The 25,446-nt window shown below is 46.7% G+C and overlaps 1 protein-coding gene across 3 annotated transcripts in view; it reads left to right on the top strand.

Moving 5' to 3' along the window:
• kif13a (kinesin family member 13A) overlaps nucleotides 1-25,446 on the top strand; it is a 71,360-nt gene that overhangs the window by 33,636 nt on the left and 12,278 nt on the right. For 2 of the 3 annotated variants that reach the window (XM_056285579.1, XM_056285578.1), the window contains 24 exons: nucleotides 6,560-6,690; nucleotides 7,061-7,147; nucleotides 7,231-7,406; nucleotides 10,140-10,359; nucleotides 11,564-11,726; nucleotides 12,172-12,315; nucleotides 12,593-12,742; nucleotides 13,580-13,744; nucleotides 14,677-14,850; nucleotides 15,271-15,422; nucleotides 15,522-15,654; nucleotides 16,395-16,541; nucleotides 17,205-17,237; nucleotides 18,209-18,308; nucleotides 19,215-19,341; nucleotides 19,455-19,510; nucleotides 19,598-19,722; nucleotides 19,845-20,021; nucleotides 21,064-21,156; nucleotides 21,410-21,562; nucleotides 21,951-22,028; nucleotides 22,134-22,178; nucleotides 23,028-23,118; nucleotides 25,239-25,390. In XM_056285579.1, the coding sequence (XP_056141554.1) occupies nucleotides 6,560-6,690; nucleotides 7,061-7,147; nucleotides 7,231-7,406; nucleotides 10,140-10,359; nucleotides 11,564-11,726; nucleotides 12,172-12,315; nucleotides 12,593-12,742; nucleotides 13,580-13,744; nucleotides 14,677-14,850; nucleotides 15,271-15,422; nucleotides 15,522-15,654; nucleotides 16,395-16,541; nucleotides 17,205-17,237; nucleotides 18,209-18,308; nucleotides 19,215-19,341; nucleotides 19,455-19,510; nucleotides 19,598-19,722; nucleotides 19,845-20,021; nucleotides 21,064-21,156; nucleotides 21,410-21,562; nucleotides 21,951-22,028; nucleotides 22,134-22,178; nucleotides 23,028-23,118; nucleotides 25,239-25,390 (3,072 nt within the window). The remainder of the gene's footprint in view (nucleotides 1-6,559; nucleotides 6,691-7,060; nucleotides 7,148-7,230; nucleotides 7,407-10,139; nucleotides 10,360-11,563; nucleotides 11,727-12,171; nucleotides 12,316-12,592; nucleotides 12,743-13,579; nucleotides 13,745-14,676; nucleotides 14,851-15,270; nucleotides 15,423-15,521; nucleotides 15,655-16,394; nucleotides 16,542-17,204; nucleotides 17,238-18,208; nucleotides 18,309-19,214; nucleotides 19,342-19,454; nucleotides 19,511-19,597; nucleotides 19,723-19,844; nucleotides 20,022-21,063; nucleotides 21,157-21,409; nucleotides 21,563-21,950; nucleotides 22,029-22,133; nucleotides 22,179-23,027; nucleotides 23,119-25,238; nucleotides 25,391-25,446) is intronic. The other variant, XM_056285577.1, reaches the window with a different exon arrangement.

Below are 25,446 nucleotides of genomic sequence, written 5' to 3'. Positions count from 1 at the left end.
TCAAGCTACCCCCCCAACACACACATACACACACACACACACAGACACACACACACACACACACACACACACCTCTCTTTCTGCATGAGGATTAGGCAGCACAGCTGCTCAGAGCTCTCTCTCTCTCTGTCTGGCTCTCTCTGTCTCACACACTCTCTCTCTCTGTCGCTCTCTCCGCTCTCACTCTCTTTCTCTCACTCTCTTTTTCACACTCTCACTCTCTCACTTTTGCTCTCACTCTCTCCCTCTCTTACACTCTCTCACACTCTATCTCTCACTCTCCCAATCTCTCTCACACTCACTCACTCTCACTCTCTCTCTCTCGCCTCTCTCACTCCCTCTCTCACACTCTCTCACCCTCTCTCTCACTTTTGCTTTCTCTCACACTCTCGCTCTGTCTCAGTCTCTCTCGCTCTCTCACACTCACACTCTCTATCACACTCCCACTCTCTCTCACACTCTTGCTCTCTCTCACGCTCTCTCACACTCTTATCTCTCACTCTCCTAGTCTCTCCCACTCCCACTCTCTCTCTTGCTCTCTGTCTCTGTCTGTCTGTCTGTCTGTCTGTCTGTCTGTCTCACACTCTCTCTCTCTGTCTGGCTCTTCTTCTCGCTCTATCACACTCTCTCTCTTTCTCTCTCACTCTCTTTCTCACACTCTCTCTGTCTCTCTCTCTGTCTCGCTTTCTCTCTCACTCTATCGCTCTCTCTCACACTCTCTCTGTTTCTCTCTCTCTCTCTCTCTCTCTCTCTCTCTCTCTCTCTCTCTCTCTCTCTCTCTCTCTCTCTCTCTCTCTCTGTCTCTGTCTCTGTCTCTCTCTCAGAGCTCAGTAGAGTCTTACTTTATAATTACATATTGCACCAGAGAGCAGCCAGGAATCACATGAGTATAAAACCCCACTCCTGTTTGATTCATCCTCCTGCCCAGCTGAAGCGAGGGCTGCAGGGAGTTTCTCCGTGGCTATACCCGGGAGTTAACATGGCTGACGTCAGAAAACAAACAGACATTAAACAGAGCAAATAAATAGACGTTATTGTTTGTCAAAGCCAGGAAGACGCCCGAACAGTGCACCAGTTAAGCGAAGAGAGGAGAGGGACAACAGCTGTCCAAGTGTAAACCAGTGGGGGTGCATATTTGCCAAACACCGTGTCTCAGTTGCTTTCAAACCCCAAAACACGCTGCACCAGAGGTTGGTCCGCCCCAAGGATTGGGTCCCCTGGCACAAACAGAGCACTATACTGTACGCTGTTAAGTGCCAGGAGGATTGCCGTGACTTGTACATTGGGGTAACTAAACAGATGCTGGTCAAGAGCATGGCACAAGAGACACAACACAGAAACACAATACAACACTAACAGGCCAAGACTCTGCAGTCTACACCCATCTACAGGCCAGTGGCCACTCTTTCAAGGGTGAGGATGTGCACATCCTGGATTGGAGGAATGCTGGTTTGAATGGGGAATCAAAGAAGCCATCTATGGCCCTGTTTACACCTGGTGTTAACATGTGTCTTGGGTGATCCAGTCACAAGTGGACAGCTCTTAGTACAGGTGTGAATGCTCCCAATGCATCCTCAATGCGTCTTGAGACCTTATGGCTCAGGCCACATTCAGAGGTGGCCTGAGACGCATTTGTCCACATTGCATTTGAAGTGTAAACACAAGTGTGTTCAAGGCCACATTGACGGACTGCCTAGTCAGCTGACATAAGCAACAGAAATAATATCCATCCATTATCTGAACCACTTATCCTGCTGTCAGGGTCACAGGGATGCTGGAGCCTATCCCAGCAGTCATTGGGCGGCAGGTGGGGAGACACTCTGGACAGGCCGCCAGGCCATCACAGGGCCAGAACAAACACACACACACCCATTCATACCTAGGGACAATTTAGTACGGCTGATTCACCTGACCTATATGTCTTTGGACTGTGGGAGGAAACCGGAGCCCCCTGGAGGAAACCCACGCAGACACTGGGAGAACATGCAAACTCCATACAGACGAGGACCCGGGACAACCCCCAAGGATGGACTATCCCGGGCTCGAACCCAGGACCTTCTTGATGTGAGGCGACCTTGCTAACCACTGCGCCACCGTGCCACCAATTTGGTAGAATAACCGACAGTAATAACTTACAGATGTGAAATACTTCTTAATTATTGATGGTACATTAAAATGAGGGGTTAGCAAGGTTGTCTCATTTTGTTAAATGCCTGTTTCTTTGACTCCTCTCTCCTCGTTCTATGTGTTTATTTACACGGTTTTAGACGGTTAACACAGGCTTTATTTAATAATGTATTTCATTTGTTCACTCGCATGGGCTGGTGCGCTCTGGTGCCGGAGCCGTTTTCCTCGCTCTCTCCTTTCAGAGCGTGTCGCTCCCCGTTTCTCCCGTCTCCTTTCAGCCTCGTGCGGGGCAGGTTGTTAGTTTGACACACCTGAGGCTGATCGCTAATCTGCTCTCTGGCGAGCCACGCCCCCTTTCTCTGATGGCAGCTGAGGCTAAGCCACACCCACCTACCACAGTGATGTAAGGGTTTATTTGCATATAGAGCGGGAAAGTGGGATCCGATCAGAAGTGGTCACTGGAGACACATGCAGAGACACATTCTAATGCCAGGTGTGGACTGATGTACTTAGAGCTGTCCACTTGTGACTGGATCACCCAAGGGACATGTTAATGCCAGGTGTAAACAGCCGCTCTGCTGACTGATGAAACATTTCCCCCACTAAACCTTCTTTCCAGATGAGCCGAGTCAACTTTCTGGGATTTCCTTACCTGGATTATTGAGCATGCATCAAGACTTATTGTTTTCTCACTCACTCAGTCACTCAGTTACTCACTCACTCACTCACTCACTCACTCACTCACTCAGTTCAATTAAGTGATGCTTTATTGGCATGAGTGCATTAATTACAACGTAATTACAATCTTGCCAAAGCAGGTGACAGCAAAACAGGTCAAGAGAGTACCAAACAATAAATAAATGAATGAATAAAAATTAAAACAAATGAAAAAGGAATAGATAGAACTGGCAGAAACATAGAACAGCACTTGAACAGCAACCAACAGCAACTGACAGTGTTTTGGTCACTCACTGACCCTTAGGCTATGGCATTCTGACACATATAGTGCCGCAAGGTATGCACTTTGGCCCTCTCCTAAAATAAGTGGCCACTGTTCTTTCTCATCCAGGAGTAGAACATTTGGAATCTGATTTTCAAATTTCTCCTGGTATTTTCCTCTTATGTTCTGGAATTGCTCACAATTTAGCAGGAAGTGCGTCTCTGTCTCGACCTCACCTGCCGTACAGTGACCACATGTTCTTTGCTCTTGTGGTAGCCGAGGTTTTTTGTGTCTGCCCTTTTAAATGGCTAGACTGTGGTCAGTGAGCCTGTACTTGGTAAGGATGTGTCTCTGCTTACTGTCTCTGACAGTGGACAGACAGTCAGACAATTTGTGTTCTCTTTTTAGGGCCCGATAACATTCTCATTTGTGTTGTAATTTGGTTTCTATGTCCAAGTGTTCCAAATATGAGTTTTGGCATTGTTTGAAGATTTGGTTTACTCTACTGTGCTCGGTTAGCAGTGCTCACTCACTCGGCTATTATTAGCAATGCCATGCTAGAATTATGTAGAATAATTACGCTGGAAATAAACACATCTCGCACTCTCCGTCTCTGTCCCACACATACCTCAGTGGTAATATTTACCATCGCCCGAGGGGCCCGGACATAACACGTAGCCTACATCATTCCAGACTGCATTTAGAATGACACTGTAAGGGGTCAGAAGGGTCCCAGACATAGCAGAGTGCCGGAATGGATCAGCCAGCCGGTCAGCTGGACCCGTAAGCGGAGTGGAGAGGCAGGGGCGAGGTCCGCGAGGCAGCAGCCTCTGCAGAGCGCAGAACAACAGGGCTTTGTCTGGGCTCTGCTGGACAGCCTGGCGTGTCAGTGTGGAATGGCCATGGTAACATGAAGCGGGTGTTTTAGGCCGCTGGGGCGCACATCTTCTGTTTAATGACGCCCACTCTTTAATGAGAAAGACACTGGCTTCCGCACTCAGTCATACTTTGCTTTGCTTTATTTCATTTTTTCCCCCAAACATTGCTAATGTCACTCCCTAATGCCTTATTTACTAACCAGTACTTATTACTAACCTATACTTTTGAATAATATTAAAAGATTTTTATTCATATAGTGTAGGCATACTCCACTGTAATCTAAAATTCGCACTCGTTGAAATTGTGGCACCACTTTGTAGAGGAAAGTAAATAAGCTAAACCTAATCAAACAGTCACAGATCTGAAAGGTTTAAACTCTCAATTTAGGGATCTCTGTTTCTGTTCCAAAGAAACTCACAAAACAAATAAAGATGGTAATTACATCACCCCTCAGTTGAAGAAAATACGCACAACAACTTGCTCTAGATGGAACTATTTATTGACGAACGTATGGGATAAATAAGCATATATACATATATACAGTTAGGACAAGTATTGAAAGAAATTAAACATGAATGAGTGAATGAATGAGTGAGTGAATAAATGAATGAATGGGGAAAATGATGGAATGGATGAGGGAATGGGCATTAAACTAAGAAGTTGTTGCCGACAGAATGAATGAGTTAATTTGGAGGCCAACAAAATCAGAAATGAATCTGAATGCAATACTACTACTACTACTTTCGGCTGCTCCCGTTAGGGGTCGCCACAGCGGATCATCGGTTTCCATCTCTTCCTGTCCTCTGCATCTTCCTCTGTCACACCAGCCACCAGCATGTCCTCCCTCACCACGTCCATAAACCTCCTCTTTGGCCTTCCTCTTTTCCTCTTCCCTGGCAGCTCCATATTCAGCATCCTTCTCCCAGTATACCCAGCCACTGAGGATGCACAAGCCAGTGCATTCTTAGTGCTGGTCCCAAGCCCAGATAAATAGGGAGGGTTGCGTCAGGAAGGGCATCCAGCGTAAAATCTTTGCCAAATCAAATATGCGGGTCATAAATAAGATTTCCAATGCGGGGCAACTAACGCCAGTTAAAAAGGAAACAATTTACCTACTCATTTCTGCTGTAAATGTTGACGCATCATGTAAATCTATGGGCAAACATTTAGAACTTGCATAATATTAACCTCAACAGTGAATACAGAATAAAGACAATAAAGCCTTAATTCTCTAAGCTGTGGCTAAGAACTAAGTGGAAGTAGAGTACATTTTAATTCTACAAGACACTAGTTTTCAAATCATTACTAGACAGTGCACTAAGTGATTAATTTAAAGAAAATCGATACAATAATTGTCATTAGGCTTTTTCGATAATTCAGACACTTGTCCTGCCGAAAATGATCACTAGATGGCCGTGTGGCCACATGGCAAATTGCATTAAATCTGAATTTTAATAACTCGGTCATTTTATATCGCACAGACATGGGAGTTTAACTATTTTTCATGAAAAAAAATATGTGTTGAGTAATATTAACTGGATTTCTAGATGGTTAAACAGTTAATTCAGACATGTAAAGTAGTAGGGAAATTTATACTCAAGTCACCCAAGAATTCTTAAGAATTTATGACCTTAGATAAGGTTACCAGCATTTGGCAAAGGCTCCAAGGAGGGGGTTTGGAGGTGTACGTGTGTGTGTGTGTGTGTGTGTGTGTGTGTGAGAGAGAGAGAGATATGGAGGATCAAGAAAGCCTCCAATAAAACTTGTACTTCTTTGCCGTAAAGTTCAAAAGTAATTTATGATTATAACATGAGAGAGAGAGAGATTTGAATTGATCAATTCAAGTCATTGTGCTGGTAAAAGAAAACGTGTTAAACTCAAACACACACTTCCAGTCTTCATCATTTGGCGAGGGGAGAAAGTTTTTTTACTCTGGAGATTAGATCAAATCTTCTTCCTGTGACCAATGGTGACGATGACCTGGAAAGGTCGTTAAGTGCTCCCATGTCCTTCTGTGAATCTGATAACCATGTCAGAAGCCTGGTTTCAGTCAGTTTCCTGTCTGGCTGATGTCAGTTTGGCACCTTTATGTGATGTGGGGGAAGACCCAGGCAGAATGTCAGATTAAACCATATAATGTTTCTGGAAGAATCCAAACTTGTATGGCTGGGTTCACTATAATAGCGCCTTAGCAGAATTTAAGGACATCACATGATAGTTAAAATATAGTAAAAGATTTACTGAGATAATGCTGTTATTTCTGGTCGTATTGATGTATTGTTGATGTTGTTATACTTGTATTCTTTAAAATTTTGTCCTTGTTTGCTCATGTTTTTGTGTTGAGCATGTGCACAAACTTGCTTGGCAGCCGTTGAACGTGAACTTGATTGCAAAGTTATTTAGTGGCTTGGATTCTCTTCGTCCCTCGCTGTTACTCTTGCACAAGTTTGTGAATTTGGTTCTTTAAATTGCACTTGGCAGCTCACGCTGCTTATCGCTAATGAGTCATAATGAGGACTTGCACAAACATGTTGGTTTCCACCTCGCTGGTCTAATTGTTTTCAGGTCTGTGGTTGTAACTCTTCCACAATGTGTCTTCCACCTGTGTTGTAGGAGTACACCCGTGTGGGCGCCGACACATCCCAGGACATCCAGCTCTTCGGGATAGGCATCCAATCAGAGCACTGTGTGCTGGAGCTCCGCCCAGATGGTGACGTCACCCTCACGCCCATACATAATGCCAGGTGAGCTACAGCACAATAGTAAGCTCTATCTCAGACACTCACCCACTCAGCCAGATGTATAACAATCCATACACACACACACACACACACACACACATCTTCACGGATCATGGATGACTGCACCTTAGAGTTCTAAGTGACCTCATAAGCCAGGCATCTATGATCTGAGCCAGCTTGCTTTGATATCGAAGCCCCATCTCAACTCCCCGGGCGAAGAGATTATCGCCACTGCTCTGATGTATTTGTACTTTTGTTACACTACCTCACTTTAAGTACCCTTTGTAAGCAACATAAAAACAAAGATTATTATGTCCTACCATGTTATTTGTATGTCGAGCGATGAAATTTAACCCGATTTGTTTTAACGCAGAACCTGTGTAAATGGAACGATGATTGACTCCTTGGTCCACCTGTGGCACGGAGACCGCATTTTATGGGGCAACAACCACTTTTTTAGGTAAGAGTCCTTTAATGTTGCGGTCTATATTTACCGAAACCTCCGAAGCAACAGTCTGACTGCAAGCCCTGTTTGTGCGGTAGGATCAACCTACCTAAGCGCAAGCGGCGGGACCGCTTGAAGGAGCTGGAGAGGGCCTCGCCCAGAGAGAGCTTTGTCGAGGCAGACGTGGAGACCGCCAGCGAGGCCTCCTCTGAACAGGACTACAGCTATGAGTTTGCCCAGATGGAGGTCATCATGAAGACCCTGGGGAATAACGGTAGGATGAGGACAATCTGCTGCCTACACTGGACAAGCTGCTGACCTACTTTGTAGAACCCCTGTCCAAACTGACTCGTTTGTTTCCATCTAAATGGGAAGTAAGATTTTGACGAGTTGGGAAAAAAATAAAAGGCAAATTTTGTCAGCTGGTTTTAGGCGCATATACAATCTCTCTGAGAGTGAGAGGATGCCTGAGGAGTGGAGAAGAAGTGTACTGCTACTGATTTTCAAGAATAAGGGTGTTGTGCAGAACTGTAGTAGCTACAGAGGTATAAAGTTGATCAGCCACAGCATGAAGATATGGGAAAGAGTAACAGAAGCTAGGTTAAGAGGAGAGGTGATGATCAGCGAGCAGCAGTATGGTTTCATGCCATGAAAGAGCACCACAGATGTGATGTTTGCTTTGAGAATGTTGATGGAGAAGTATAGAGAAGGTCAGAAGGAGTTACATTGTGTCTTTGTGGATTTAGAGAAAGCATATGGCAGGATGCTGAAAAAGGAGGTGTGGTATTGTATGAAGGAAGTCAGGAGTTGTGGAGAAGTATGTAGGAGTGGTGCAGGATATGTATGAGGGCAGTGTGACAGTGGTGAGGTGTGCAGTTGGAATTACAGATGGATTCAAGGTGGAGGTGGGATTACATCAAGGATCGGCTCTGAAACCCTTTCTTGTTTACAGTGGGTGATGGACAGGTTGACAGATGAGATCAGGCAGGAGTCCCCGTGGACTATGATGTTCTTGGATGACATTGTGATCTGTAGCGAGAGTAGGGTGCAGGTTGAAGAGAGCTGGATGTATGCACTGGAGAGAAGAGGAATGAAAGTCAGTAGGCACAAGATGGAATACATATACGTGAATGAGAGGGAGGACAGCAGAATGGTGAGGATGCAAGGAGTAGGGGTGAAAAAGGTGGATGAATTTAAATATTTGGGGTCAAAGTAACGGGGAGTGTGGAAGGGAAGTGAAGAAGAGAGTGCATGCAGGGTGGAGTGGATGGAGAAGAATGTCAGGAGTGATTTGTGACAGAAGGGTACCAGCAAGAGTTAAAGGGAAGGTTTACAAGATGGTAGTTAGACCAGCTATGTTGTATAGTTTGGAGACAGTGGCACTGACGAAAAGACAGGAGGTGGAGCTGGAGGTGGCAGAGTTGAAGATGCTAAGATTTTCATTAGGAGTGATGAAGAAGGACAGGATTAGGAAGGATTATATTAGAGGGACAGCTCAGGTTGGACGGTTTGGAGACAAAGCAAGAGAGGCAAGATTGAGATGGCTTGGACATGTGTGGAGGAGAGATGCTGGGTATACTGGGAGAAGGATACTGAATATGGAGCTGCCAGGGAACAGGAGAAGAGGAAGGCCAAAGAGGAGGTTTATGGATGTGGTGAGGGAGGACATGCAAGTGGCTGGTGTGACAGAGGAAGATGCAGAGGACAGGAAGAGATGGAAACAGATGATCTGCTGTGGTGACCCCTAACGGGAGCAGCCGAAAGTAGTAGTAGTAGTAGTAGTAGTAGTAGTAGTAGTGGTAGTGGTAGTGGTATACAATCTGTCTGATCAGGATTAAGTTAACAAAAATGGTCAACAGATAAATGGAGAGGCCTTGACAAGAATCGTTTGCAACTGGAGAAATTCAAAAATTCAGTTTCTTTTGCTAATTGTTGCATTATCTTGCCATCGACACCTCGTCATTTCCACCTCAAATGAGCAATTTAAGAATGGATGGTTTCCTAAAGTCTCTATTCCCGCCACTCTAGCTTAAACATGACATGACATAAATACTGTTGGACACAGTAAAACAGTATTAACGTTATGCAGTCTGTCATTACTGTCTGGAACCACATACCTAGTCTCCGTCTGTCCTCACCTCCAGCATCACTGTCAGTAGCAAGGCCTATGTCACGTGATCCCAGGCTGCTTGATGGTGAGTGTGGCTGCCTGTGTGCGTGTGTGTGTGTGTGTGTGTGTGTGTGTGTGTGTGTGTGTGTGTGTGCGTGCTCACATCTCACCAGTGTCCGTGTATTTCTATTTATCTATCTATCTATCTATCTATCTATCTATCTATCTATCTATCTATCTATCTATCTATCTATCTATCTATCTATCTATCTATCTATCTATCTATCTATCTATTTTATTTATTTATTTATTTATTGGACCCCCTGTTTTTCTCCCCAATTGTGTCCGGCCAATTACCCCACATCCCGGACGTGTGACAATACTCCACTAGTCCATCTCAGGATAACTACAGTTTACACAACTCTGACATGTCACCTGTCACGTTATACCCGCTCCTCTACTTCCTTTAATGTGTCCAAAGCCGTGGCTCTGACCATTTGCCTCTAATTACCCTTCCATCAAGTTATTTTATGCAAATTATTTCGTTGCGAATAAGAAAAGTTGAATTGAAATGTCAAAAATTTAAGAAAATCTTACATCTTTCAAAGAATATTCTATGCTGACTTGAGTCTGGAAAAATGAATGTGTTGATAATGGGACGAAGTGTGATGGAAGAGGAATTTTTCAGATTTCTCCAGTGAATCAACCCTTCTCTCGTGAACGGTTGTGTTCTGCACAACGGGGAATGGAGACAATGGAAACAGACCTGGGTTGTGTCATCATTTTCTCAATATTTGCCTCACACTTTAATGGAAACTTTGAATTTTTGAAGGGATTTTACCCAGGAAATCAAGGGTTTCATTTACTGATGCGAGTGGGTGTATGTCGTGTTCACAGACCCCATGCAGAATGTGGTTCAGGTGCTGGAGAAGCAGTACCTGGAGGAGAAGAGGACAGCGCTGGAGGAGCAGAGGCTCATGTACGAGCGGGAGCTGGAGTCGCTTCGGCAGCAGCTGTCGCCGGAGAAAACAACCCAGCACCACCGCAGCAACAGCGACCGCCTCACCTTCCCGATGCACGCGACCCACAGCAAGCTACGTCTGTGGACGGAGGAGAGGTGAGGCGCTGCCACACACACCCACCCACACATACACATGCACATACATCATACATACACACACATATATATATATATACATACCACAAGGTGGGAACCTTTAAAGAGTAACTAAACCCTTTAGACCATTTTAGTGAGTTTACTAACATCTACAGGTTAAAAAAACCTTGTCAAAGATGGGGCGTCCGGGTAGCGTAGCGGTCTATTCCATTGCCTACCAACACGGGGCTCGCCAGTTCGAATCCCCGTGTTGCCTCTGGTTTGGTCAGGCGCCCCTCCAGACACAATTGGCCATTTCTGTGGGTTGGAAGCCAGATGTGGTTGTTTGTCCTGGTCACTGCACTAGCGCCTCCTCTGGTCGGTCAGGGCACCTGTTCAGGGGGGAGGGGGAGGGGGAACTGGCAGAGGGGGGTGCAGCAGCAATCGGGACGGCCTGGAAGAGTGGGGTAATTGGCTGGATACAGTTTGGTAGAAAAAAAAGGGGGGGGATCCAAAATAAAATGTTGAAAACATGGCAGGCTGGTTTTAGTAATCTGTGGTGTAAGCATAGCAGGATAAACATAGCTGCAGATAATAACATTAATAATGGATCTGTTGGATGTAGGTGTGCCAAAGAACCAGCATTAAAAGTACTACTGACTGTTAGTACCGCTTCAAACAGCCATTATTAATGTTAAAGCATTAATATTGGTTTATCATTTTTATTTGTGAGAGTTAACATCATTAATACACTGACTGAATGTACCAAGATGTACTAGGATGCATATCACAAATGGTAAAATAGCAACATGAGGATCTGTCAGTTTTCATATACCAGGAATTTAATGTGTATAACATAAAGGTTTAAACAGATCTAGATGTATACGCAAAATTTGGAATTTGCTGTATAGTCAAAATTCAGGATGTCTGTGGTTGTGAATAAAAGATGTATTGAAATACATGTGACAAAAAAGGGAAGTACGAACCAGCTGCACTGTACAGTATGAAACACCATATTCAAAACAAGCTGGAACAACACACAAAGGCAACTGTCCAGAGTAACATCTTAAAGCACAGATCATACTGAATGAATGAGCGCTTTATATTCTACAATTCTGTGTGTGTGTGTGTGTGTGTGTGTGTGTGTGTGTGTGTGTGTGTGTGTGTGTGTGTGTGTGTGTGTGTGTGTGTGTGTGTGTGTGTGTGCATGTGGCATGCACATCAGGGATGAGCTGTTCCGTCAGAGTCTCTCTCGGCTCAGGGAACAAGTGGTGAGAGCCAACACTTTGGTGCGAGAAGCCAACTTTTTGGCGGAGGAGATGAAGAAACTCACCAACTATCAGGTCACGCTGCAGATCCCCGGTGCCAACCTCAGCGCTAACCGCAAGGTCAGACCTCTGGAACCCCGCAAACCCCAAAATTAGGGGCTCTACATTTATTTTGGAAGTCGTGGGGACATATATTTTACTGTCCATTCACATTACACGATCATAACTCCATGCACTTGTTCACACTGGCTCATACACATACACACACACACACACACGTCTTTTTTCATCAACATATATTTCCACATTTTGAATGTTTAAATTTTCTAAGTATTCTGTGTAACTAGTATGTGTGTTAATGATAGCTAGGCCCTCATACGGGTAAAGTGGATGTTAAATTGCAATGTTCCTTAACCTTTAGCATCATCATGTACACCTTTAGGATGGACACCTTATGATACCAACAGCCACTGAGAGATTTGTTTTCAAGCTGCACATTTTAGCACGTAAGCAAGGAAGTATTAACGGCTCAAGAATTGATGTCTTTTGGTTTTCTTTCTCGCAGCGTGGCGCCATTGTTAGTGAGCCCGCCATTCAGGTGCGGAGGAAAGGGAAGGGGACCCAGGTGTGGACCATCGAGAAGCTAGAAAACAAACTGGTGGACATGAGAGACCACTACAGAGACTGGAAGGAGGGCACAGAGCAGATGGTAAGAGCTGAGGTGGATGACAGGAAGGAGCGGGGAGGGGACGGGATGGGAAAAGGAGTGAAAGTAACGAGGGAAACAATAGGTGTAGAACAATGAGAGGGTTATGGAGATGTTTGGGAGGGGGTGGATAGCACTGCCTAGTAATTGAATGAGTCATCATTTTATGCAATAAAAAGATCAGGAGGAGGAGCGATATACACTAGTATTACCTGCTAGAAGTTGTACACATACATGTAGTATATCGGCTGATCAGCTCGCATGCTCTCTGTTCTGTTAGTGGAACAAACTGAACAACAAATACAGCGACCCGTTCTACGAGGCGCAGGAGAACCACAACCTGATAGGAGTGGCCAACATATTTCTGGAGTGCCTCTTCCATGACGTCAAGCTGCAGTATGCTGTTCCCATCATCAGCCAGCAGGGGGAGGTAGGAGCACAATGACTTTCACTGGCGTTTTGCACGTTTTAGCCCATTTGCTACAAATTGAGTGTACTTTACATTCCTCGCGACCATTTTCCAAAGAAGAGCGGAGTGTTGGAGTTTTTTTTTTCTTCATGCAGTTTTCCTACATTCCTGGCAGCCGCTGGTCTCTGTTCATTTCAGTGTCGGTTTAAAAATCAACTTGCACAGATTTGAAACTTGCTGGAGATAGTAATCGACATCACAGTTGAAAATCAAGATGCCTTTGTCATGTTATGCTAGTGACTTAATGCTGTTGTAATTGCACACCGCCCCAGAAAACGTCCCGCACCGATCCAACGGTTTCTAGCTCAGGAGTAATGTAAAGTTTATGTCATTTGTAATAAGTGGGCTAAAACGCACAAAAACACCGGTATGGCCCTTTAAACAGATGAAATATTTCAACATCTGATCTGTCATTCAGCCGCTTGTGTCCTTCACTCGGATGTACTCTCTTCTGCTTTGCTGTTTTTACTGCTTGTCAACATTTTCTCTTCCTCTAACCTCCTGTTTCCAGAGCACTTGGGTTCAAAATGTGTTTCTGAGAGGTTTTAAGTAAACTGTGCTGGACCTGACTACAATGTCTGATCATAGATGGTTCATAACAGCCATGAGACTCACTTCAAATCATTCTGAATGGTCCAGAATAAACGTGTGCTTGATTAAAACAGGTTTTAAGATACAAGATTCATCCAAAAATACATTTTAAAAAACCTCTTCTGTTTGTACGAAGTGATGGTAGAAGCATCGTTGAACTGAGACCGAAGCTGATGCCGGGCTGTCTCCCTCGTCTTTGTGCGGCAGGTGACGGGCAGGCTGCACGTTGAGCTGATGAGAGTGAGCGGGGCGGTGCCGGAGCGCCTGGCGGGCGGAGACGACTCATCAGAGAACTCCAGTGAGAACAGCTGCTACGAGGTGATGGACACCAACGGGGAGATGGTCCTCATGACTAAGAGGCTCACCTGCAGGGTACGCACCACTTCACACTGGACTCTGAACGAGACTGGACGAATAGATGGGGATTTTAGAATTGTGTTTAGGTGATGAAGCTCGAGGCCGTCGTGAGTTTGTTTTTGACTTGCTGCTTTTCTTCTCTTCGACTTGTGTGTTGTTGCTGTTCTTGAATCTGAATTTCTTAAATGGTCAAGTACGGTGAATATTTTGCGTGGGTGGGTGGTGGCCGGCACTGCTGCCTCCTGGGTTCGTCCCAGCTCTTCTCTGTGGGGTTCCTGTCGGTTTCCTCTTCCTCCCACAGGGAAATGTAGATTTTTAATTGTGCTTTGGTCTGAATGGTGTGTGAGGGCTTGTGTGTACGCGGGCCCTGTGATGGACTGTCAAACTGTCCAGGGTGTCCCCATAATCTCTGCCCAATACCTGCTAGGATAGGCTTCGTCCCCACCTCCCACGTATTGGACTATGCTGCTAGACAAGGAATGGATGAGTAAATATAAAAGAATTTGTTTTGATGACATCGATGCAAAAGCATGTTGGCAGATTTGACTGTTTGATTTACATACAGACAACGGGGTCTTGCATTCGGTGCAAGACATCCTATGGGGAATCGAATAAACAAATCGCTAAATGTGAACGGGGCGGTCCAACCTTGGGGGTCGTCCCGGGTCGTCCGTCCTCTGTGTGGAGTTTGCATGTTCCCCCCGTGGGTTTCCTCCGGGTGCTCCGGTTTCCTCCCACAGTCCAAAGACATGTAGGTCAGATGAATCGGCCGTACTAAATTGTCCCTGGGTGTGAATGTCGGCCCTGTGTTGGCCTGGCGGCCACCCAGTGACTGCTGGGATAGGCTCCAGCAGCCCTGTGACCCCGAGCAGGATAAGCGGTTTGGATAATGGATGGATGGATGGATGAATAAATGTAAATGCAGTGTCCTCGTGTCTTTGCTACAGGTGCGGATTAGGGAGGCCACAGGACTGCCACTCAACCTGTCCAACTTCGTCTTCTGCCAGTACACCTTCTGGGAGTGTGCAGAGCCCACGGTGGCTCCTCCCATGGTCAGCCCGGACACGCCCTCAACACGCTCTCCCGACGCCCAGTTCACCGTCAGCTTTGATCACTGCAAGGTAATGTGAAAAAAACGCCCTCTGCTGGTCGGAGAAGTTTGCTGCTGTCTCTGCTGAAGTGCAATACGTTTGTCACTAGTGCCATATTAATACAGATATTGTGTAGTGGAGACTTGCTTAATTCAGATTTTGTCTCTATTGTTGCATTTTGCTGTCGGTACAGAGATACATAATGTGTGCAGAAGCTTTCTACTACATTTTTCATGATAGTATTTTTTGCTTTAGAATGTTGCGTGCAATCATACGTGGCTGTCTGCCCATAAAATTTTAACTTGGACTCAGTATTGAAACTTGAACCTGAGGAGGTACCTGTGCCGTTAATTTGCATGTGTTATAGGTCTTCAGATTTCAGGAAGTTTTGTTAGTGGTTGTCCAATTCAAGTATACTGAAGTGAAATACATCTTCCCATCTTTTCGCAGGAGTATACGGTACATGTAACGGAGGAGTTTCTGGAGTTTATCTCAGACGGGGCGCTGTCCATAGAGGTGTGGGGTCATCGCTGTGCCCGGAACGGGCGCTCACTGTGGGAGCTAGATGCCCAGCAGGCAAAGACACGGACGCTCCAAGACAGGTACACACCTCAAACGCATCACACCCATCGTATGTCGATACACACATACAAGTACAGATGCCCTGACGTCCTTCCTCTGGGCTGTGGTGTGTATCCAAGGTGGAGTGAGGTGTGCCGCAGGATCGAACTGTGGGTCTCCATCCAGGAGCTCAACGAGCAGGGAGAATATTCTGCCGTGGAGCTGCACCCCGGGAAGGACATCAGCACAGGGGGAGTCTTCCAGCTCCGACAGGTCTGAACGGCGTTAGAGACACCGTGGATGCCCATTTAACAGATTGTTCTATAGAGTGGCAGTCTCGAAGATTTCCACTATCTTTGATTCCTTTCTCTGGTTGGTCCACCAGAGAGGAAGTTCCACCTTATCGTTTTTGGTGGGCCAATCGCTGCTTCCTAGCTAAATGTCCATTACCGCCTTGTGTTGATATACTGTCTTTCTTGGACCATGCAGGGCTTCCATCCGGTTGGTCCACGAGAGAGGAAATCCCATCCTGTCCTCTCTGGTGGACCAATCACTGCTGACTGAAGTAAAATATGCCACTTCCTGTCATGGTTCATATGTGGAACTTCAGATTTTTTTTCATGGGAAGTGTTGTACCGACACTCGCTCCTGTATATCCGAGGCTCAGTGTTTTCGGTTTTTACCGATTTTCGCCAAAAAATACCCAGATTTTTAAACCGATTTTCACCCGGATTTTGTGTTTCCACAGCTCCAAAAGTTGTTACTGTTTGTGTGAGGTTATGTAACAGTGTCCTCTTGTGGCGGAATTCGGCATGCTGGATGGCTTTGAAAAATAAAAACCGAAAACGCTGAGCCTTGTGTATATCCAGCTACCTTTCTGTTTGAATTTGTTTCGTCTTGCACGTGTTTTGTGTGGTTTAGTTCAAATTGCTGAATGGTAAGTCAGGATTTAAGTAAATTGACACGTGCCACCTATGGTGTTTTTCTGAGTCTATCACGGGTCTCTCTGTTAGGGTCACTCTCGGAGGCTGCAGGTGGGCGTGAAGCCGGTCCAACACTCGGGCACCCTGCCTCTGCTGGTGGAGGCCGCGCTGTCTGTGTCCATCGGCTGTGTGTCCGCCCGCTCCACCAAGCTACAGAGACCCCTAGATAGCTACCAGGTAGGTGCAGACCATATACACATATTCATGCATATATACCACATCACATACACATGCACGTACATATCAGAGCTTGTGTAAATGCACGTAGGGTTTGTTCTTATGCACTTGACTGTGTGGAGAAGAAGTAGTGAGGGAAATTGTGGACAGACTTTCTTTATCATGCCCAGTGTGTACTGCAGTGTACGGTGTGTATTGCATCGCATGCAGAAGAGCAAGTGAAATATGTTGTTCTCGGGTTTCATGCCGTGAAGAGGGATGAAACCCAGGGATGAGAAGGGGTCAGGTGGCCGGCCCGAACATATTCAAGCGGAGGATGAAGAATGTGCAGACTTATATATATTAGTGTTGTGTATTCATGCACTGACAGGGTTTTATCTGCTCAGGTACTCAGAGCAATTACTTTTTTAGTGATGAATTTTAGACAGCCAGCCCTGAGGACCACTTCTGCTTTGTGTAATAATTAAAATCTCTGTGGGTAATTAATTGTAATTATTCAAAAGCATGACCCTGATAAGAAGCCTAGAATGATTTAGACGTCTATTAGTCTTTCACTTTTCAGCCAAATTCAGCCCAGTTTGAGACAGTGCATGCCAGCATAGAATTGCTCAGTGGTTATTTCCTGGTTCTGTCCATTTGACTGAGTGTGTTCTCTCCTGCCAGAGAGAGGTGGAGGACGATATGGATAGTTATCAGGTACCATCTCGGTTTACTCCGGCTGCTGCTGCCCCAATAGCTCACTTCCAGGCATGATCGAAACCCCCTTGCTGGTTGTGTGTTTGCAAACCAGGGGGCACTCCCCCCCCCCACCCCCAACGCATGGGTTTGCAAGCAGGAGGCAAAGCCAAAGAAACCTCTTGCAACTAAAGGAGTGCTTTACTAAACAATAGCATAAAATAAGCCCGAGTACAGTGTTTGGAAGCCCCCCTCTACAGAGTACGGCACCACCCGGGTCTGAGCGCCAAGGCAGCAGTGTGAACAACTCTCCCTCCCCTCCCATCAGGTTGCACCCGCTAACACTAATGTCTGCTTGTTGCCACTCCGGTGCCACAGAACCAAGCTTAACGCCGTCACATGGGTACTGCATGACTGCATGACTGAACAGAACTTTGCATGGTTAAAGACTGTCGGCGCCTGATGTGTAAGGTTTGATTTGGCTTTGAGGTTTGGTGGGTGGGGGGGTGGGGGGGTCTTATATGGCTCTCTCTGAAGTTGATCTGCATGCATTCAGGTGGGATTCTGGACTGCCTCGACCGCATGTAAGAACTTGTGTGTACTTGTGAACTCATGTGTGCACAAGTTTGTGCTAATGTGTGTGTGTCTGTGTCTGTGTTTGTGCACTAGGGGTGTGTGGGGTTTGGGAACGGGTTTTTTTTTCTCCTTTTAATTTTATTGTCTTGCCATAATCTCTTCCCCAGCCAACAATAAGACCCGGAGGCTTTGATTTTTACACACTTGGAGTCCGGGAGCTTTTGTGCGGATTAGCTCGAATTGGCCCGTCCGGAGACCGAGCTCTAGCATTAACCTCGGCAGCCCCTTCATTATAGACAGCAGTGGATGTGTGGCACACCGTCAGACGGGGCCGCTCTGCGGACATTAACTCTACATCACCCCCCCTGCCTCGGTGAACCTCCTGGTCCTGACCCTCTCCTTCCTTCTGCTCCCAGGAGGAAGACCTCAACTGTGTCCGGGAGCGCTGGTCCGAGGCGCTCATCAAACGAAGGGAATACCTCGACGAACAGATCAAGAAGATCATCAACAAACCAGGTCAGTGGGTCTGGCCCACTCGTAAATACGGTAGTCAGGTTTTACAGGGGATTTCACCTACTGGGATGCATTTATAAAAACACACAAAGCTGAAATTCACAAGTGTCTAGTCGTATTTGGAGAGGTGCGTTCAGCAATCTTGTAGTATCTACATATTTGGAGTATTATAGGGAGTGGAGTTGAGGGACACAGAAACTGGTGAGTATGGTGTCGAGTGCAAAAAGGAAAACCAACAGAAAATCTACCTACGAGGTTTTTAGTTTGCAGTATTCACACATTGTGTATGAAACTATGATGTAACACATCGTAATGTAAACAGAATATTTGAACTTAAATAAACAGCGGCACGGTGGCGCAGTGGTTAGCGCTGTCGCCTCGCAGCAAGAAGGTCCTGGGTTCCAACCCCGGGGTTGTCCAACCTTGGGGGGGTCATCCCGGGTCGTCCTCTGTTGTGGAGTTTGTATGTTCTCCCCGTGTCTGCGGTGGGTTTTCTCCAGGTGTTTTCCGGTTTCCCCCACCATCGAAAGAAACGTGCGTGTTAGGGATTATACTCCTGTCTGTGCCCCTGAGCAAGGCAGTGGGAAAAGAACTGGAGTTGGTCCCCGGGCGCAGCATAGAAGGCGGCAGCCCACTGCTCCTAGCTACACACATCACAGCGAGGATGTTTTAAACTGCGGGAAGTGAACTTCCCCAAGGGGACTAATAAAGGAAATGTAATTCAATTTAAACAGCAGCGCCATTCACTCGCCGTTAAATGGGGTGGGGCCTGTTGGGTTGCTCCTACCTGTCCCACCGGCTCCTCATATTATCTTCATATCATATCATCCCCATATCATTACTCTCCCTTTTCCTTTTTTTCCCCCAATTCCTTCCTCCGTCCGCTGTCTCGGACATCTGTCTCTCCAGAGAAGTCCGAGGAGGACGTGGAACGTGAGGCTCGGCTGGTGGAGCAGTGGGTCGGCCTGACTGAAGAGAGAAACGCTGTGCTGGTCCCTGCGCCTGGTAGCGGCATACCCGGCGCCCCCGCACACTGGTAAAACACACACACACACACTCTCACATACACATGAACACACACACACACATCCTTCGATATCTGTGTCCTTGCCCTCATCCACTTCTAACCCAACGTTCTACTGATTGTAGGACCCCACCTGCGGGAATGGAGGCTCACATCCCTGTACTCTTTTTGGATTTGAATGGTGAGGTTTGTGCGTCCGTGATTATCAGTGGCGTTTTTGTTGTTTGATAAACACTAACTCTTAACCCTCTCTCTGCCTTGGTATCAGCGGATAATCTGACAGTAAACGAGCAGCTGACAGGGCCCCACGCTGCGGGAGTCAACTCTATCTTACCCAAGGAGCATGGGAGCCAGTTCTTCTATTTGCCCATCATCAGACACAGCGATGACGAGGTAAACAACTATCTCTGCTGCCCCCCCCTGTGGCCACAAAGGGAATTATTAGTGACTGAGCTCCGCCTAGTGACTGAGGTATCGACTGAGCTGCGCCCACTTCTTTCAAAATCCTCCTCCAGGTGTCGGTGGTTTGCTCCTGGGACTCGTCCATCCATGACTCTGTGCACCTGAATCGAGTGACGTCGCCCAATGAGCGCATCTACTTGATCATTAAGGTCACCGTTCAGCTCAGCCACCCCGCCTCCATGGAGCTGGTGGTCCGCAAGAGGATCGCTGTCAACATCTACAACAAACAGGTCAGCACCAGGAGGCTCACTTTGGTTATTAGACTCCATTTACACCCGATGTTTTCATTTTATCTGTATCTGTAGTATGTTTCATGTGGAAAACAAAAACTACCGTCCCACACTTTCCTTTTCCTTCCTTTACATTTGCTCACCTTGTCTGCATTGTGTCCGCATTGTCTTTGGATTTGATTTTTCACTAAATTGCAAAGCAAATGGCAAGTTTGTCTCTTGTCATCAAACACCATCTTCAAATCAAACCAAAGGTTTTGTTGTTGGAAGGGAAATTTTTAACAACTCAGAGGCAAAAGTAACAGCAAGTCATTTGTGTTTGCAGTTATGCTGATTGTTATAAGAGCAACTCGTTTGCTGTATGTCAGAGATGACATTTCCACAACCAGAGCAGCTCTTTGTGGCCGATGTCAACACGCTGTATGAATTGCAGTCGATCTGTTTCTGCCAGTAATCTAATTACATACAATGGATTGCTGCATGCAGGCGGCACAGTGGTGCAGTGGTTAGCACAGTCGCCTCACAGCAAGAAGGTCCTGGGCTTGAGCCCCCGGGGTAGTCCAACCTTGGGGGGGGTCGTCCCGGGTCGTCCTCTGTGTGGAGTTTTCATGTTCTCCCCGTGTCTGCGTGGGTTTCCTCCGGGGGCTCCGGTTTCCTCCCGCAGTCCAAAGACATGTAGGTCAGGTGAATCGGCCATACTGAATTGCCCCTTGGTGTGTGTGTGTGTGTGTGTGTGTGTGTGTGTGTGTGTGTGTGTGTGTCGGCCCTGTGATGGACTGGCGGCCTGTCCAGGGTGTCTCCCCACCTGCCGTCCAATGACTGCTAGGATAGACTCCAGCATCCCGCGACCCCAATTGGGATAAGCGGCTTGAATAATGGAAGGATTGCTGCATGCTTTTACGCCTTACATTAAATATGTGTTTTTTATTATTCATATAACATGTCTGAATAAAGATCCTGGTGAAAATGGCGGGTCAGTCTTCAGGCACAGGATTGAAATGAATGGTTCGTATATTTTGCTCTTCTTACTTTTTTTATACAGAGCTTCACTCAGAGTCTGAAGAGAAGAATGTCCTTAAAGAACACACTTTACTCCTGTGGAGTGACTTATGACATCGTGTCCAACATACCAAAGGTACAATAACCTGGACCCGCTTGAAGTCCAAATCATATCTCTCCATCTAACAAAACGCTGTATTGCATTGCATGTGTCAGTATGGATGGTGTATTTTCGGCAGCTCACTCTGTCTGTCTGTCTGTCTGTCTGTCTGTCTGTCTATCTGTCTGTCTGTCTGTCTGTCTGTCTGTCTGTCTGTCTGTCTGTCTGTCTGTCTGTCTGTCTGTCTGTCTGTCTGTCTGTCTGTCTGCTGGTCCTCCTGTCCTGGCAGGCCTCAGAAGAGCCCGAGGCGAGGGAGACCTTAGCCCTCATGGCCGCCCGCGGGGAGGCCGAGGAGACTCCAGATGGAGAGACTTACATTGAGAAATACACGAGAGGTGTTTTGGAGGTGGAGAACATCCTCAGTCTGGAGCGGTTACGACAGGTACTCTGTACATCTGGACACTCACATGCTAACTCACGCAGACGCACACACACCCACAGGATTTTTTTTTTAATTCAAAAAACGAATCGCCCCAAGGAAGCTGATGAAATGGTGGCCAACTGCTTGGCATTGCAACCCCAACAGCAAGATGACGTTGAGGTTTGACCCAAGTCCTTCTGGGTGGAGTTTGTGTTACCCTGTAGTGGAAATTGTAATGTGTCTCTGAGGTGCTCTGAACTCCTCCCACAATCCAAAGACAAGCAGAGTCAGAATTCACATCTTTGTCACGTCTTGTTTGTTGTAATTAAGTATAGAAAAATACAGTCAGCGGGTATAAAGAGAAGTATATATTTTGTGTATGTTGAGCAGCTTTTTTGTCTCTGTGCAGGCGGTGACGGTAAAGGAGGCGCTCGCTGCCAAGGGGAGACACCTGAGGAGGAGTATCAGCACACCCAATGTACAGCACGTAAGAACCAAAGTCACGCTCTGTGCTCCTGATAACTACTGGTGATCATCGTAAATAAGAATAACAATGGTGGGACACTGACACTCATCTCTTTTCCTTCTTTAGTGCTCGTGTAGTAAAACGGACCCGACTGAAGACGACGACTGTAAGGTAGGTCACACCGTTACTGTGTTAGTAATAATATGATATGTTTTTAAACTGTGGTTCAGGGCGTCTGGGTGGCGTGGTGGTCTATTCCATTGCCTACCAACATGGGGATCGCCAGTTCGAATCCCCATGTTACCTCCGGCTTGGTCGGGCGTCCCTACAGACACAATTTGCCATGTCTGCGGGTGGGAAGCCGGATGTGGGTATGTGTCCTGGTCGCTGCACTAACACCTCCTCTGGTCGGTCGGGGGGGCTGTTCAGGGGGGAAGGGGAACTGGGGGGAATAGCGTGATCCTCCCACATGCTACGTCCCCCTGGTGAAACTCCTCACTGTCAGGTGAAAAGAAGTGGCCGGCGATTCCACATTTATGGGAGGAGGCATGTGGTAGTCTGCAGCCCTCTGCGGATCGGCAGAGGGGGTGGAGCAGCGACCGGGACGGCTCGGAAGAGTGGGGTAATTGGCCAAGTACAATTGGAGAGAAAAGGGGGGAGGGGAGGGAATGACATTTCTTTTCTGAGCTGGGTAATGACAGTGGTAGATAGCTACAAAGCTTTGCCTCTTTTCCATGCAAAGCCATAATAAAGAATTAACCAAATATATATTACATAAATGTTAAATATATAGAATTTTATCTCCAGCTATCTGGCTATTTTAGATCAGGAATTAGTATGGCAAGCCCCTTTTGACTCTACTTGGGAGTCTTGACCTTATAAATTTATAAAGAATTATGCTAAAAAAATGATTTCTTTTTTCTTTCGTGCAGTCTACAGTTTAAGAGAGACTAGCTACCTGTTTACCTTTAACCTCGTGGTGGTTCGCCCAGCTAACATAACCTGTGTTTGTCTGTCCAGGATCATTATGAGTCTCATGTGGATGGCTCCAGTTTTAGTTTCCAGGATGGCTCCCCTTGTAGCACGCCCATCAAGAACAAGGAGGACCACAGTAAGCTACATGAAGATCACACACGTACACAACGTGGCGCTTACAGACCGCGTATCATCTGCCTCCTGGCTAAATCAAATAGAATCCAGCTAAATAAAATAGAGCTCCTCAGTACCGGTCTGCACAGCGTCTTTACAAATATCAGAACAAGAACAGTCAATAAAACATCTGAAAGGCTGGAAGATGATGAAAACCTTGCAAAGTGGCACATTTTAAAAGAGTTGTTTTGGGAGATGTGAAGGTAGAGAGTGGAGAAGCTGACCGGGGCTCCTCCAGCCGGCTCGTTCAGAGTCCGTCAGCAACACACCTGCAGACTGGTCGCCCGAACTTCAAAACAGCAGGAAGGGAAAGGTGTGATGATCTCACGGTTCACAAGGACTGAAAAGGTCAGGGTCCGTATGCATGAAGTATTTAATCTTAGCACTAAGAGGACTCCTAAATGGCACTAAAATTCCCTTCTTAAAGGGGCGTCCAGGTAGCGTAGCGGTCTATTCCGTTTCCTACCAACATGAGGATCGCCGGTTCGAATCCCTGTGTTACCTCCGGCTTGGTCGAGCGTCCCTGCAGACACAATTGGCTGTGTCTGTGGCTGGGAAGCTGGATGTGGGTGTGTGTCCTGGTCACTGCACTAGCGCCTCCTCTGGTCAGTCGGGGCGCCTGTTCGGAGAGGAGGGGGAACTGGGGGGGAATAGCGTGATCCTCTCACACGCTACGTCCTCCTGGCGAAACTCCTCACTGTCAGGTGAAAAGAAGCGGCTGGCGACTCCACGTGTATCGAAGGAAGAATGCTGCAGAATGGGTGGAGCAACAACCGGGACAGCTCAGAAGAGTGGGGGTAATTGGCCGGGTACAACTGGGGAGAAAAAGGGGGGGAAGAAAACAAACCCTTCCCTTCTTAAAACCAATTCAAGAAGCTGCTGAGACCAACTTTTACTAAGGAACTGGGTGACGACTTGAACTAAGAGGAGAGGGTGAGGTTGACTCTGTTGCCATGGAGACGTCATGTTTCACAGGTTCACTCGCTTCCTGTGCCCACGGTGATTGGCTGACAAGAGGACCGGTCTGTGTGTTGATGAATTCTTCCACAAAAAAACCCTCAAATTTTGGATCGGCTGGATTCCCAAAACACTTGGGGAGGGATTCTAACATGGTCTACACAGTAGACCAGCAAAGCAATGGCAGGAAGTACACATCATGTTACCCTAGTCAAATAAAACACTTACGTTTAGAGAAAATGTATGTGCTGCTGACTACGTACATGAAATTAAAAACAGAACACTGACTTAATCAAGTAGGATTAATTTTGGGTAATTACTGCAGCCTGTTAAATATCTGGCACCTCCTATAACATAATGATCAGATAGGCTACGTAGGCTTTAAAATGCAGCCTTTTTCATCGATAATGTAGAATGATCATGGCGGATGGGAAGAAGCCCGACATATCGCCACGCTAACGAACGAAAACCAAATTAGATCAGTTTTTACTTCTTGCACAACTTGTCCATGAAAGGAAAGAAATAATTACATTTGGAGCTGTGATCAGCTCCCGGTCTAACAGGACTGTCATGATTTGGTCTTAGTGAGTCGGCCCGAACCTTTTGTTGATTTAGCAGCTGGTTTTAGTGTTAAAATGCCTCAGTCTTAAAATTAGGCCTGACACAGCCATGTTATTTTTAGGATTTTCTCCTTTATGGGCCAGTTAGGAGCTACTTCTAGCCTTAGGATGTTTCATGAATGCAGCCCCTGTTATCCGCGCAGGTGCGAGACCACGGCATGGCTTAAAAGTTCATCCATCCATCCATTATCCAAGCCGCTTATCCCAGTTGGGGTCGCGGGATCATCGTGATCCTTTGCATAATCGCTGTGTGCTCCAAGGAAGCAAATTTATTTCTTCCAACGAATTCTCCACCCGTGTGATGGCCTGGCGGCCTGTCCAGGGTGTCTCCCCACCCACTGACTGCTGGGATAGGCGCCAGCATCCCTGCAACCCCAGTTGGCTTGGAAGTGAATAGCAAAATCCTAAAATCAACTTTCAAAGGAACAGAGTATGGAAGTATGTAGGAACGTTCCAGTTGGCTGCTAAATTCTGACCTGGCAACCGCTGCTTGTTTCCCCCTCAGGTGCGGTGCCGGAGAGCCCTACCTTTTTCAACTCGAGCCCGTTCAAGGTCCTCTCCCCCCAGCCACCCAAGTTCCTCAAGTCCCTGCTGCCTGTCAAAGAGGAGGGCAAGGCCAAGAGGGCCCTGGAGGCCCGGCCTCTGCTGGGACAAGAGGTAAGGAGGGGAGGCGGGTGCTTCATCGGTTTGGAGGGTCGGATTTATGTGTGTCT

The sequence above is a fragment of the Lampris incognitus genome, chromosome 9 (genome assembly GCF_029633865.1).
Source record: "Lampris incognitus isolate fLamInc1 chromosome 9, fLamInc1.hap2, whole genome shotgun sequence".
NCBI classification, from domain to species: Eukaryota; Metazoa; Chordata; class Actinopteri; order Lampriformes; family Lampridae; genus Lampris; species Lampris incognitus.
The sequence above is the reverse complement of the archived record's forward strand: the minus strand, read 5'-3'. Positions and strand labels throughout refer to the sequence as shown.